The sequence below is a fragment of the Aythya fuligula genome, chromosome 1 (assembly GCF_009819795.1).
Source record: "Aythya fuligula isolate bAytFul2 chromosome 1, bAytFul2.pri, whole genome shotgun sequence".
In the NCBI taxonomy this organism is placed as follows: domain Eukaryota; kingdom Metazoa; phylum Chordata; class Aves; order Anseriformes; family Anatidae; genus Aythya; species Aythya fuligula.
The window spans coordinates 203,712,880-203,727,130 of NC_045559.1; the positions used below are offsets into that span (position 1 = coordinate 203,712,880).

Genomic DNA, 14,251 nt, shown 5'->3' on the forward strand with positions numbered 1-14,251 from the left:
CTTTTGTAAATTGTAAGTGATGTTTTAAATACAGTTTGGCTCTCCAATCCTCTTTTGTTCTTATTCCAGGGGATTGGGAAAGGGGAAGAATGTGGCATTCAGATCATCATCATTCAGAGGGGTGTTTCTGCTGAATGAACACATCATAAATGAAAGGTGAAAGGGAAGTACAAGGTTTCAAAGCTGTGTTGATGAGCCCTCAAACCTTTCCAAGCTTGCAATTTTGGAGTATTTTGGAGGCTAGATGTGCAAAAAAGCAATAGCTTCCTTTGGAAAAGGGCAAAAGGATCGGTGCAGAGCAGCTCTAGGTCTATGAAGCGTGCAGAAAGCTTCTTATGATGGTGTTAGCACCCTACCCACCTCCTTAATTTTCTTAATTTTTGTGTCAAGCTCCCCATTGCTGCATATTCTCACCAGGAGCCCCATTCCACCAGAAGTCCTCTCCCTGCTGAGGACCTGGGGGCCCTGATCCCACCCGTGGAGCCACCACCACGACCACACAGTGCAGGACAGCCTCCCGCGAGCCATTTTATGCCTTTTAATGAGAATATTTCACTTGGACATACGTTTTTTTTTGTGTTACATTGCTCGGTGTGAATACAAAGAGGCCAGCAGATGCTAATACATATGACACACAGGCACACACACACACAGAGTCCCAGCACCCCCTACGTGGTGGGGTGCACGGGAGGCCAACAGGGCTGTGAAAGAAGGGATGAGGGTGGCGGTGGGGGAAAGCTGGCCCAGACCAGCACTGGAGAACATTTCCAGGCTGCATCGTCTACTGAGCGTGTTCTGGGAGGCAGGGGGGGCTGGAGGCTCGTGGTGGTGGTAAGGGGGATCTCCTAGCAGCCCTGGCTGGCTGGCAGACGTCTCCAAGCAGCATTTTGTTTGCTTTGGTGGAAAAACTGAGGTCCAAAGCCACTGCTGCATCCCCGTCAGGTGCTGTGCTCCTGGCAGCCTGGCAGGCAGCGCTGCTGGGGGACTGAGCCCAATAAGCCCAGCAAGGGTTACTGGAGCTTAACTGGTTAGTGACACCAACATCAGATCTCGGTGGACAATTCTCACCCCTCCTGATGCCACCTGCCCAGGCACGTGCTCCTCTGAAGCCTGGATTTTGGAAAGGCACCCAATGCTCTGGCAGATCAGCAGGGCCAAACAAAGATGGAGAAAACCCCACCGAAATCACGAGCCTGCCCTCTCTGAGAGTGCTTCAGGCTCCAACCAGGATGGGGAGAGAGCCCTTTTGTACAGCAACACACACAAAAGCACAACAAAATCATTATTTTTTTTCCAGTGGTGATGGCCAAGTCCCCGTTTAGACCAGAGCCCTTTCTGCACGTGGGCTTGGCCACAATCTTCCGAGAGCAGGAACTTCAAAATCCCTACGTCCACGTTGAAGCTTGCAGTGAAGATCCTCCCAGGGTTAAATTGTCTGGACACAGGGGGGCAAAAGGAGATGAAATCTTCTGAGCTTCGCTCCCAGCTGAGCCCTTAGGTTGGGGAAGATGTGCCCCAGTCTCTGGCTGTCACAGTGCCGGGGGGATCCTTGGGCGAGGAATTGTCCTGCAGGTCGCCCTCAGCCCTGAGTCATTGTCCATATACCAGCACAATTTGCAGGATTATTTTTTTTTTTTCTTTTTAATATTTTTAAAAATAAATAGAAGAAGAAGAAACAGAACTTTAAAATTTGTTCTTTAAATATTTCCAGCATTGCACGGACAGCACTTCAGTACTCTAGCCTGTTCGATTAGTGGTTTGTTTATACTGATTCCTGGTTAAAATGTGCTCCTCCCAGCCTGCTTTTTCTTCCTGTCCTTAAGAACATGGTGTATTCTTTTGTAATGTCAAAAAAAACAAGCCCTGCAGTGTTCATCGGACACCTTTCCAGCACGGACTGGGGCTCTGCTACTCCTCTTCAAACCTGAAATGCCCATAAGCTCAGCAAAAGCCGTTAGCATCTCGGTAGCTCTCTCTTTACTTAAAATAAAAACACAAACCAAACCAAAACAAGCCACACACACACGCACACACACACAAATCCTCTTCCTGGAGCCTTTGCCATGCCAGCCACTGGGTTCAGGCGAACGTCCCGCTGGAGTTTCTTTGCTCAGTCACTGCCTGAGAGCGGTGGTGTCCCCTGGAAATCTTTGAGGTTTGAGGTGGATTCGGGGCGCAGGGTAGGGAAGGAGGACGGGAGGTCAGAGATAGTCATCCTCGCTCGAAGGGGAGGTGGTTTTGGAGCCTTCGAGGTCAGAGTCCAGCGAACTCCCTGACGGCGTTCGGCTCATCTTCCACATCTGGGAGGCAAAGGATCTCCCCCAGCTGCACGGGTACCCCACAGACCTCAGCTGGCGAATTAGCCCCATGGCCACCTGCCAGTGGCTTCTTGCAGTTCACTTGCTACCCTTTGCGCTCCTCTGTTTGCTCATGGCTGTTAGCATCTGGCTGATGTACGAGGTCAGAAGATCATCCATCTTGTAGCCCTGGTGAGGAGAGAGAAGATGTTAACCTGCCTTTACAGCACAGCTTAGTCTCTGGCTCATGCCTCTTGAACACACTTGCTACAAGTCGTTAACTTACACATATGTTTCCAGGTCTATTTTTATTTTTTTTTCCCTTTTCCACAATTCTCCTTGGGTGATATGGCCCTGACACAAAGGATCAAACACAATTTACAGGGCAAGTCTCTCCCAGGAGGCTGCTGAGGATAAGGATGTGCGGAGCTTTGGAAGGGGAGTGGATTTTGAAATGGCCAAAAATAATGCGAACGCCCCAAATTAATAACAACACAGGAGGACTTTTAATTTTGGCCTGCCAAAGCCAGGATTTGTTCTAACTGTGCCTTTTAAATCTTTAACACTCCTTACCAGGGACGTCTCGCAGAGCAGCTTGCTTCCCCTCACCAGGTTGCCGATAGTTATATGGAAGTAGGTGTTGCCACTGCTCCAGTTGGAGATCTTGGTGAAGGGGTGAGTGATGAGAATATCCTGGTGGGAACACAAGACTCAAACTCAACACATGAGAGCCTCAGCTTTTATAAGGGGCTGTGGGGACCTTTCACTTCAAGCAGACCAAAGGATGTCTGCTGAAATGAGAATATGCCACAGCCTCATAGGAACAGCAGTGAGGTGCAAGACTGTGGGGCCTCCATTCTTGTGGAGGAGTGCTCTACTGGAAGGTCCATGTGGCTGGTGGAACAACACAGCCTTTGGGATGACCTCTGTAAGGGGTTGGGAGTTGGCTCAGGAGCACCTGGTGAAGACCTCAGTCTCGCTTACCTTGGTTTTGGGATCGATGAGGCTCACTCCATGCTTATTGATGGCAATTAGAAGGATTTCTGGATAATTTGGCTCTGTAGTTTGCTGTTGGAAACGAGATGAATTGGTTAGGGGAAGCGTCGTGCTAAACCAGGCCCTTTCCTATTTCCTCACCCAGTATCTTCTGCCAGAATTTGCATTTACATTTGGCAGCCAAGTCACTTTTGGAGGAAAAATCACAGGATATCACAGATCCTCTGTGCCATCTAATGAACGTGACAGAAATTAAGGTGCCTAAGTTCAAGGATATCAAGAACAATTTCAGCGTCATGCTTCCAGGCCATGCTTACTGTATGATCCCTGAGTATGGGGGGTTGCAGTAAGGTGTCCAGAGTTCTTGGACTTCATCACTACTGGCCTCTCCTGCCTGTGATAGGAACTTAGTGCCATGGTGGATGGTCTGGATTGGGTTCACGGTGTGTGCAGGTGTGTGAAAATTACGTTCCCCTTTGCCTTCATAAAACAGGGAATGGCTCTCGCCTCCTCAACAGTAAAGCTGTGAGGTTAGACTCAAAGAGGACTGAGATACGTGGATGCTCTGCAATGCGCCCCAGTATTGTAAAAAGATAGTGCAGCCATAAATGAATATCTCAGCCCCTTACCGATGGAGAGATTACATCCTTTCCCTGTCTTATCAGCGTTGTTCCAATCGAGGCACTGCGACAACCCCTCATACCTGAAACCCCTCCGTGATATGGGACTTCTGATATTGGCTCAAAGCTGCGAGGGAACCCCCAGGCAGGGCAGGTTTGCCTTCTGCCTTCACTTACCTTCACTTCAAAGAATGCTGATCCAAATGTAGGCCACTTGAAGATAATCTTTAGGAAGGCAAGCTTGGCTTCTTCTCTCGTTTTGCCTGCGTGCTTGTTGTAGTATGCCACGATGGACTGCAACAGAGAGGACAGCTGGGCTGGAGGGTTTGCATTGCTTTGAACCAAGGGTTTTTGCAGGAAAGGAGCATCATGCTACAAAGATGGACTATCATACCAGAAACCATAATTGCTTCATGGGCTTTCACTGAGATTCATTAACAAACTACAGCATATGGTGAACCTGTGATCAGTTCTTCCTGCCTATTAGCTCTTCTCAGAGGGCAAGGATTTTTTTGGAACAAGTAAGTATTAGTTGGGCCAAGAAAGTCCCAAGTTTAAGATACAAGTCTAAGTCTCAGCAAATGGAAAGGACTTAGATTGTTTCTTGGCAGTGAGACATCTACATTCCATTATGGCCTAGTCTTGTCTGTACCTGTGCCACAGGTCTCCTTGTGTAAAGCAGGGAGGATTGCCTCTCTGCTCAGCAGTCTGCCTTCAGCAACAAAGCTTTACATGAGACCATCCCCTATCAGGTGTCCATACAGCACTGCAGCCACCACTACAGTCACAGCAATGTGCAGCACACAGCCCACAGCAATGTGTGCGTGTGTCTAAACACATGTACAGTGCCTTCTCTTGGTTCTGTTGGAGAAGTTGTGGCTCTGCTAAAGCTCAAGAGGGACCATGGGTCACTCCTTCTGGCAACCTGACTTCAGTGTTGAACATCAGACAAATCACACAAGATGCTGGGATTCCCCCCACCAAGCCTGACCTATGACTAAAGCTGCCATTTTACCCGTTTCCAGTCATCTGGAGAGAGCTGCCGGACGAGGTCCTGAGGCACCAGCTCCTTCAGAAGCTTGGGGATGCTGGGGAAATAGGATTTGTCATCCTCAAACTTCACCCGGTAGATGAGAGCTGCCAGCTGCAGGACCTCTTCCCGTGTACACTTGTGGTAGCCACGCAGGTACTTTGGTAACTCCTGTATGTGGAAAAAAAACATTCAGAAATAGAGGGGGTGGCCTCAGACCTTCACCCTCTGCTGCTAAATCACAGTTTTGGACATCTCCAGCTCCTGAATATGAGGCTCTGCCTTAGGAACACTCATAGTAGTTGTACCAAGTGTGGTGAACAGGCAGCTGCTCAGCTGAGACCACACTTGATGTCTAAAGATCCTTTCTGTCCTGAAACATTCTTGTGTTACATGGTGGCCCCTGTGCTAGGTATCAGATGTGTCAACCTACAGTCTCATTCTCCCTCCCTTGTTGCTGAAAATCAACCCTAGTAATGGACAATTGGAATTTAATATGTTTGTGGTTTTTTTCTCCCTTTATTTTTCCTTTTCATTTTTTTCAGTCTATTCCCCCATTATGAAAAGATGCTTGAAAATGTGTCACGTAACTATCAAAGCATCAGTGGATATGGTCATATTGGGACAATTGCTTTTTACCCAGGCAAGAAAATGGGGAATATCTGTGTATTTGCATGGGTGTATGAGAAAGCTTTGGGACATGCAGGTGTCTTTTGTCAGAAGAAACAAGTGCAGAAGAGCTGCAGCTTCTTGACTTGCTGCTGGGACCATCACGGCTCATGTCCAGGAACAGAGGAGCTGAAAACCTTGTGAATTTGTCCCCACTGCTAACGCTGAGTGCTACTGAGTCCCACTTCTTGCTACTTGCTTAAGAACATCTGTCCGAAATCCCAGCTGAGCTGGTTGCCCTACAATGCATGAAGCCTGGTCCTTGCCATACAACCCAACTGCTCTTCGTAGCTCTCTGTTCAAGGCAGGACTTTGTTCTCTTTAAGGTAAAACTTCATGCATCTGCACATACACAGTCTTTCCACCCTAATTCTTCCCAAAGTCTCTGCCTCAGGTTCCCAGAGCACCTGGTAATAGTGGAAGATCGAATCTGCCATCGAGTCCTTTCCAGGCGTTGTGTTGGTCCACAGCTTTTTCATGAAGAACACTTGGTAGGTGAGGGAAGGCACTATACCTGTGGAAGGAAGCAGGGAGCAGAGCTAAGAGCTAAGGGCTCAAGGAGGGCTGTGCATGACCCAAAAGGGAGAAAAGTCACTGTTACCATCTTTTGCTGGTCTTGCTTTCTTTATCCAGTCCGTCAGGTGTCTCACAAAGTCAAAGAAGAAATCGCCCTCGGGCACACTGATGACCTGGGGGCACAGCACGTGGTTACAAAAGCTGAGGAAGCAGCGAGAGGCCACAAGCAGGGCTGGCTCTTGCCCCATCTCCTATGGTTGTTGCTCACTGCTTTGTCTCAATTAGACTTCTGTGCTACAAACTGCTGATGCCAGAAAGCCGTTGCCAACACCTCGCTCTAATTCCACCCATTAATCCTTATTGCACCTTCCTGTTTCCCTGGAGCAATTCATTTCCCTTCCTGATGACTATCTCTATAGATTTCTTCCAGTTGCCCCAGGCAGCTCTAAGCTTGCACATTTTTCTTAATCCTTATAAACTAGCCAAAACCAGGACACAATCACAGCAACATTGAGTTTTCTACCTCTTTCTCCTGATGGATCCTATCTCCTTTGCCCCAAATCAATGCAGCATCACAGGAACAGCAACCTGGAGGGGACCAGGCTGGCTCCATCTAATTTACAATGCAGTGACCTCTTTGGGCAAAAAATGACAAAAATGACAACAAAGGCAAAAAAAGAGTTATTCTTGCACCACTCTGGATCACCCAGGAATGCACTGGGCTGCAATTAGTGTGAGATCCTGCACATAGGATGGCTCTGCCTGGATCCCTAAGTCAGCAGGACACAACAGGCTGCCACAGTGCTATCATCAGGCACTAAAGCCACCTGCTCTCAACACAGGAGACCTTTGCCTGTTTGTGTTTTAAGCCTTTTGGGATGATTGCTGTGAAGAACTGAGTGCTTTGGCACCATCTGTGTGGACTACTCACCTTGTCAGAGATTTTGACGAAGAGGCTGAAGCCTTCGGAGGACTTTAGGAGCAGCCTGTTGGAGATGTTCTGGCAGAAATCCTTGGCTTTTGTGCTGGACTCCACCTCAAATGCCTACAAAGAAGGATTACTGGTCACATAGAAAAAATATTCAGAGTGATAAGAAGTCCCAGGAGATCTGTAAAACCCCGTTACAGAAAAACATGGGCACACACACAGCTACTGGAGAAGAATACCCTCTTCCCTTCGTGGGTGTGCACTGCTTTTCATATAAACTCCCTTAGAAATACAAGAATTTAGTTGTGCCCAAGGGCATGACAGAAAAGAGGAGCAGGCAAGCCTCACTGGAAGACTAATCAGTAGCATGAGAGAACAGTACCTGCAAGGACATGCCTATCTGCCCCAGCCTCAATTTATCTACCTGCCTTATTAATGTCTAAGATGATTAATGAAAGGTTCCTGAGCACAGATATTATGATTTCTGCGTCATCTCAGGTCAAAACGGGGAATAATTTTAGTTTCCTGCTTGCCAGCTCCCTGCCCAGTCCCTGGGTATGGTTTGGTGGCATATATCTGTCAGTCGAGGCTGCAAATAACTGATGGCCAAGGCCTGTGAACCACTGAGGGCATGGATGGAGCTGAGAACATCCTGTTTCCCTCTTCCTGGGGTCAAAATTTGCAGTGAAGGCTGACTCAGCACCCATATCTGGAGAAGGTGAATTGCAGGAAATCAGACCCCTGAGCTCCAGTCTTCTATCCTGCCTCATCAGGGTAGATAAGGATGGATCTTTCTGACACTGCTGTTTCAGACTCTTCTGGGAAGGCTGAATTTTTCTGAATCAGAAACAACAGTAGTCTTTTCTGGGATTTCAATAAGGAAATCAACAGCCATCCTGACAAAAATGAAGTTTCCTTCTATTGCATTTACCTCATCAGTGTCATCAGGAAAGTAAACCTTGTGGAAAATCTGGGTGGTTTTGTGTTGAATGGCTTCCACTTCTACGAGATGGGGAGGGTACTTTCTGGATCCATTCCTGCAAAACAGGGAGAGGCAAGTGCCACAGCTTCATCCTCCACCCAAAGTCCTTTTAGTTCATCTTGGCTGAATGCAGAGAAAGGCTGTGAGCTTTCACTGTCCCAGAAACTACTACCAAAATATCTCCTACTTGTAATTTCTAATGCATATTTGGATGCTGTGACATGGTCAGGATGATGAGGTCTTTTGGTGCTGTACCTTAGGGCTTTCTGGAGTCTCTGGATGCAGTCTGCTGCCAATGGGTGATGTTTTCGGGACTGCAGAAACCTCTGGACATGGGGCAGGAGGATGTTACTCGGAGGGAAAAGGCCTGTACACAACCACAGCAGCTCCCAGCCTTTCTCTTCACTGTACCTAAACAAGGAGACATCCAGGAGAGAAAAAGTTACTTACAGCATGGACATGGCTCTGTTCTCTGGCATGGGTGGGTGATTCTCAGCTAGAAGGGAGGAGACACGCTTAGACTCCAGACCTCCTTTGCCCAACAGAAGCTAGTGCCTTAGGGCCAAGCAAAACCAATGACTCTTACTTGATGTGGTTGTCTGTAAGCTGCTTCAGGGTCTGGCAGTAGATTTCATCCTTCAGAGGCTCAGCTTTCAAGGCACCTTCAAATATTTGGTCTGTCAGCTCATTGACTGAGCGGGTCCTTTTGGATGGGTAGTCACCCATGTACTTCAGCACTGGTGGGAGGCAGGAGTCAAGGATCAGCTAAGTGGGAGGTTTGGAAAAGCCTTTCTGTTGATGATGTGATAAAAGACATCCCACATTTGACTACAGACGTGTCTGTAATTTGGTGGAGGGGGCACTGTGGTAAGGCTTTAAATTTCTTTAGGAGATGTCCAGTGAGCTCTCTCCCTTTTTCATGCATCATCTCAGGTCGGAAAGAACCACTTTGGCATTGGGATGTAGGCCTAGGAAAGCTCTGTGACTACTGTGTTCCCTGATCACATACAGTGGTGCCACTGTAAAAGACCAAATTTTCAGCTGGTGTCATGAGGCAGAGCTCTGCAGACAGCACTGGAGCTGTGGTAACATAAACCAAACGATGACCTTCACCACTTCACCATATAGTACCTGTTCTGCAGGACAACCGGTCACAGTATTCTGAATAAATGTGTTTGACATGGAAAGGAGAATGATAAAATTACAGGTGTTCTTAATTTTTACCAGTCCTTTTAGTTCCTACTACTGCTGTTATTTGCTGCTAGGAGGAAAACTGTAGCAGCAGTAACAGTGGTAGCATCAGTACCAGGTTTGTACCAACAGAACTGTTCAAACTAAAGTCTGGATCCTAGAGCAAAACCCCACCAAAATACAAAGGCGACTCTCACAGGTTGGGTTTATTTTTGTACTCAGCTTCTTTCTCCCATGCTGTCTTTATTCTGCCAGGAAAGTGATACTCAGCCATCAAACCCTGTCCCTGAGGCCATGAGGACGAGTTTGCAACCATAATGGTCATAAAGGTCTGTGCCCTTCTACAGCAGATGCATCCTGGGGAACTGAAACAAGCCAAAGCAGAACTGTTGAGTTAACCACTAAGCAATGTGCACCTGCAAGACTGAGTAACTTGCTCCCAAGACCTTGCTTATTGAGAAGTACAGACACCCCTCAGATCTCAAGGATGTTCAAATACAGATTTTGGGATCATACCCACCTCCAAGTCCATGACATGGTCCCAAAGCCCTTATGAGGGACCAGAAACCTTTCTATGGGCTTTACTTGGGAAGAGCCTGCTCAGCCCTTTGCTTGTTGCCCCTGTTGCCCAAGGGCTGCCCCAGGCAGTGGAAGGATATCAATGAAGGCCATGCAGGCTTCTTGGGACAGCTCCTCGCTCCCCAGGATCTTCTTCAGCAATGGCTGTTTGATGGGCTCACGGGTGTAACACCACAGCTTGTCCTTCCCACGGCTCTTGGTGATCATGACCCTGCTCAGGGTGTGCTTGGGTGGTGGCCTGATGGCAAAGGCAAAGCATAAGGAAAGGCGGAGAGGTTACAGGGATAAAATGGACTGTGTGTAACAAGTGCCTCACCTGGTTGCTCACAACACCAGAATAAAGAACTCTTACACCAAGTGGCTACTCACAGTTTTATAGAGTATCCATCTCTAGTTCTACCCAAAGATAGCCATTTTTTTCCTTTCCTAGGGCTCAGAAAAGTCCCTTTTAGACCCTACCCAATCACTGACACCCAAGAAAACTTCTCTATCAAAAAAAAAGCTTCTAACCACAGTAGGAGCAGTGATGGCAGTGGGTGGTGAGAGAGATGGGCAGCAACAATGAAAGAACATTGCCCAATAGAATGAACCCACCAGGGTGAAGACATCTCACAGGACTTGGTCTGTCTCCATGGACTGCCAACTCCTCTGAACAGGAGCGAGAGTTTTTTGATCAGTCTGGTAAGCTGCATTCAGCAGTGGTGCATGCTTTGGAGCTGAGAGGAAAATGTCCCTGTCTAATTCACCTGCTGCCTACATGGTATCAGGCTGGGTATGGGATCACTGGGAAGGAAAACTAGACCTCTAAGCACAGCCTCCCACATAACATCAAATTTCACACCTTTAAACCTCTGCTGAGACAATTAAGAAATCCCTCATAAAACCCTGTTTATAACCCATATACCATGTTCCAAACTGGAGACTGCAGTTGTATAGAATCACACAAAGGGATATTTAGAGTCTTCCAGCAGCCGAAAAAATCCTGATTCCCAAGCTACTTGGAGATGATTCCTACTCCTGTATTTTTTTTTGAAATAGATGAAAAAAATCACCTAAAATAATCATAGGAAAATTCCTCCAAGGTGTATGGCTTCACCCTCTCTTCACTGTCTGAAATTGCCATCTGAGAGGTTCTGATAACGTCTTGTCGTTGGTCAGGGGTCATCGTGACGAGTGCCTGTGGGATGAAAAGTTCTCTGTCACCTAATATGTGTCATATATATATTAATATATATTTGAATTGATATATATTTGAAGCATCCAGAGAAGGGAAGCAGATAAAAAATGAAAAGACCATCTGTGAGTGAGTAAGAGTAACCCACTAATTCCAGTTAATAGGCAGTAAGTACTGTGCAGATGTCATTTCTTTGTGCCATTCTCAGTCACTAATACAAAGAATAACATTTCCATCATGTGGATCATTTCCTAATGAGGAGAGTGTGTTTTGGATCCTACAGCTCCATATGTGAATGTAGCGGCTTCCTCTAACCCCAAATACAGTGGAAATTAATCAGGCCAGCTGGAGGGTGTAGCAGGGTTCATGGATATTTCAAGCCATAAGTCTTCAAAGTGAAAAGATCAGAGGAAAGGCTTAGACACTACTAGAACAGATCACTTCTGACTTGGACAACTTGCCACCTCTCTCAGCCACACTGGTTTCCACATTATTGTCAGGAAGCCTCTGGCTAGATCTAAGCTCTTCAGGAAGGCTTTGACCTCCTCGGGCTTTGTATCAAGCTCTGCTGTGTGTAAGACAACTCACCACGATCTCCAGGGGAGGCATGGTGACTGTTGGCAAGACATAGACAGAATCTGTTGGGAAATCCCCTCTCTGCTTGGTCCGTTCATTGAACCCGTTAGCCCACCCCGAGTTCATCACGTGTTCTCCTGTGTCCTGGTCAAGAACTATGAGGTCTCCTTTCAGGAAGCTGAGGAACCCAGATTCTTCTCCCACTGCAATAAAAACAACCATTAGTATTTTTATTTTTTTATTTTTTTCCCAAATCCCTTTGGAATAACTAATATGCCTACATGTTTGCCACTGGATCGGACTACTGACTTACCAGGGTTTGGGTTGTCTTGGAGAGTGACCACATACTTGGATCTTTTCCTTAGTCCTTCAAGGAAGGTCACCACGAGGTCCCGGATATCCTCTGCATTGTTGGAGGTGAAAGTGTATTCATCTCCTTTAATGGTGGCCAAGGTGAAACTCTGTCCTTGCAGCTTTCCCCCTCTGGGATATGTTTTTAGAGAAGATATAAACAGGAAATACAATGGGCTCAAGAGGCAAAGCCTGGGAAAAGACTGCTTTAGGGTAAGATCACCAGCTAAAGTTATTCTTCCTTACCTGCTGCTTGACACAGCTGTGATCTCTGGGAAAGAGAGTTCTAAGAGAACCTGCTCCTGTTCATCCACAAAGTACACCCCTGTCCAGTTGACAGCTACAATCACATCATTTTTAGGTAGGCTTGGCCCTGGATTGAAGTCAAGACAAACGATCAATTCAGGAGGGGTCTTACGATATAAAATATTGTGTGTATTTCAAAGGAAAATGCAATGTTGAAAAAAAAATCATTTATTTTTAGTATGAAAGATAGTAGCAGAATCATAGACTGAGCCATTGCTAATCAGGATGCACCAAAAAATAATGTATATAAAACAGACCACATAGATGGCCCATTAGGTCTTATTGTCTGTGAAGTTCCTAACTCCTTCTTTTGCCTTTGACTATCCCTTGCACCAGGGATGTGCTCTACTGACTCACCTGAGAATTTGAAGGCTTCATAAAACCGAGAAAACAGCAAAGGCCACTTGAAACGTGCAAAATCCACCACCTCTTCTTTGACTTTTTTGGGGTCTGTCCTCTTCTGAGTATAAATTCCCTACCAACAAAGCAAACCACAACCAACATGAAGCACAAACCCAGTTGTATCTAGGAAGAGAGCAAAACTACATTGAAACTCATCCAATCCATGCCATCTGAAGATCTTGGAATCAATATTAATTTATATCTTGATGATGTTAAGGGCCAAGCAAAATCCTACAGGAACAAGTGATAGGTTGGACGAAGTCCTAGAAAAAAATTTGGTTCCCACTTGAGGAAATAATTTGCCTTTGACAAATCTGGGCAAGAATCTAGAGTGACAAGTCTGGGGGGGGAATAATCTCAACTAACTTTGGGTTTCCCTAATATGGGTGCCTGACTTTCAGCCCGGCAGTCCTTTAGCTGGAAATAGATACTCAACAGCCCTTAAGCACAGGCAGCTAGCTTAATTTAGGATGTTTTCAGAAACCTGAGACTTCTCTAACTGGCTGACAGGTGGCTGGTGGATGACCTGCAAGATCCAGGCCTTTCTGGACAAGGAACAGCCCAAGCACCTATGTTTAGTCAATTGAATTGTGACCCTGGGTTTCCACTGGCAAAACCAGGAGGTGAGACCCAAGCAAATATGGAGATGCTTGCATTTAGGGGTCTTAATCTGAAGCTGGCCCCTGCCTTTCAGTGAGTGCCAGTCCTCATGCCTGCATGACCAACCCTCATGGAGGTAATGAGTTATGGGAAGTGGGTGTTTGATTAATCTGCTGGAGGGTGTCACAGGTAGACATCAGAGATGTTTTACACAACATCTGGCACAATAAAGTATCAGTACTGGGACACGAGACACCACTGTACTGCAAAGAGTAACACCACAATCCTGTCTATCAGGAATGAAACCCCAGAGGTGTCATTTTCCTTCTCACAGTGAATCTCTGCAGGTTGTCTTCTCCTGTCAGACCTTGCATTGAAAGTAGACATAATGCTGAATATGACTAGTGCAAAGTCTTCCCTTTTCCCTTTGCTTTAGCTTCAGGCAAGTCCAAGAGCTGAGCTACAGCATCTGATATGTGATTAAAGGCACATGATGCTACTGAAGCTACTTGGCCCTTGCCAGGTGATGTATTGTCCCACCTTTTTATGTGCAGCTATAATGAGCTGAGCCCATTTCTCCACCGTTTTCGAAGCTGTGATCTCTCTGTCTGGGATGTAGGATGGAATTAGGTTTAGCAGTCTTTCCAGTACCATTTCTGACCCGTAGTCCACATAGTACTGCTGAGAAGCCAGTTCTGCCAGATCTTCTTCCTGTGGGAGTCAAACAAGTCAACTCAATGCTGCTACCAGGCTACTCACCACAACATCCATCCTCAAGGAGGTCTCTGTAGGGGAAGAATTTCCTTTCAGTAGAATTTCACCAGTGTGTTGCACATCCAAAATTCAGGAAATTGATCAGTATGCTCACTATGAGTGAGCTATAACACATTCAGTGATCAGCACAACGCAAGGTACTGTAGTGCGTGAACATGATTTACCCCGTCTTTCCTTGAAATTCAGTCTGCTTCTGATGTCTGCAACAGCTCTGTAGAGCTTAGGGATATGGTTTAGTGGAGGGCTGTTAGCGTTAGGTT

The 14,251-nt window shown here is 46.6% G+C and overlaps 1 protein-coding gene across 4 annotated transcripts in view; it reads right to left on the reverse strand.

The window, feature by feature from the left end:
* Positions 1-1,663: 1,663 nt before the first annotated feature.
* MYO7A (myosin VIIA) overlaps positions 1,664-14,251 on the reverse strand; it is an 86,178-nt gene continuing 73,590 nt past the window's right edge. For all 4 annotated transcript variants that reach the window (XM_032203821.1, XM_032203804.1, XM_032203813.1 and 1 more), the window contains 18 exons: positions 13,758-13,928; positions 12,573-12,690; positions 12,156-12,282; positions 11,872-12,041; positions 11,571-11,761; positions 10,861-10,985; positions 9,889-10,046; positions 8,625-8,778; positions 8,294-8,449; positions 7,988-8,093; positions 7,060-7,173; positions 6,214-6,301; positions 6,020-6,126; positions 4,929-5,114; positions 4,091-4,207; positions 3,282-3,365; positions 2,871-2,990; positions 1,664-2,486 (listed from right to left, as the gene is read on the reverse strand). In XM_032203821.1, coding sequence (XP_032059712.1) covers positions 2,397-2,486; positions 2,871-2,990; positions 3,282-3,365; positions 4,091-4,207; positions 4,929-5,114; positions 6,020-6,126; positions 6,214-6,301; positions 7,060-7,173; positions 7,988-8,093; positions 8,294-8,449; positions 8,625-8,778; positions 9,889-10,046; positions 10,861-10,985; positions 11,571-11,761; positions 11,872-12,041; positions 12,156-12,282; positions 12,573-12,690; positions 13,758-13,928 — 2,382 coding nt within the window. In that variant the 3' untranslated portion in view covers positions 1,664-2,396. The remainder of the gene's footprint in view (positions 2,487-2,870; positions 2,991-3,281; positions 3,366-4,090; positions 4,208-4,928; positions 5,115-6,019; positions 6,127-6,213; positions 6,302-7,059; positions 7,174-7,987; positions 8,094-8,293; positions 8,450-8,624; positions 8,779-9,888; positions 10,047-10,860; positions 10,986-11,570; positions 11,762-11,871; positions 12,042-12,155; positions 12,283-12,572; positions 12,691-13,757; positions 13,929-14,251) is intronic.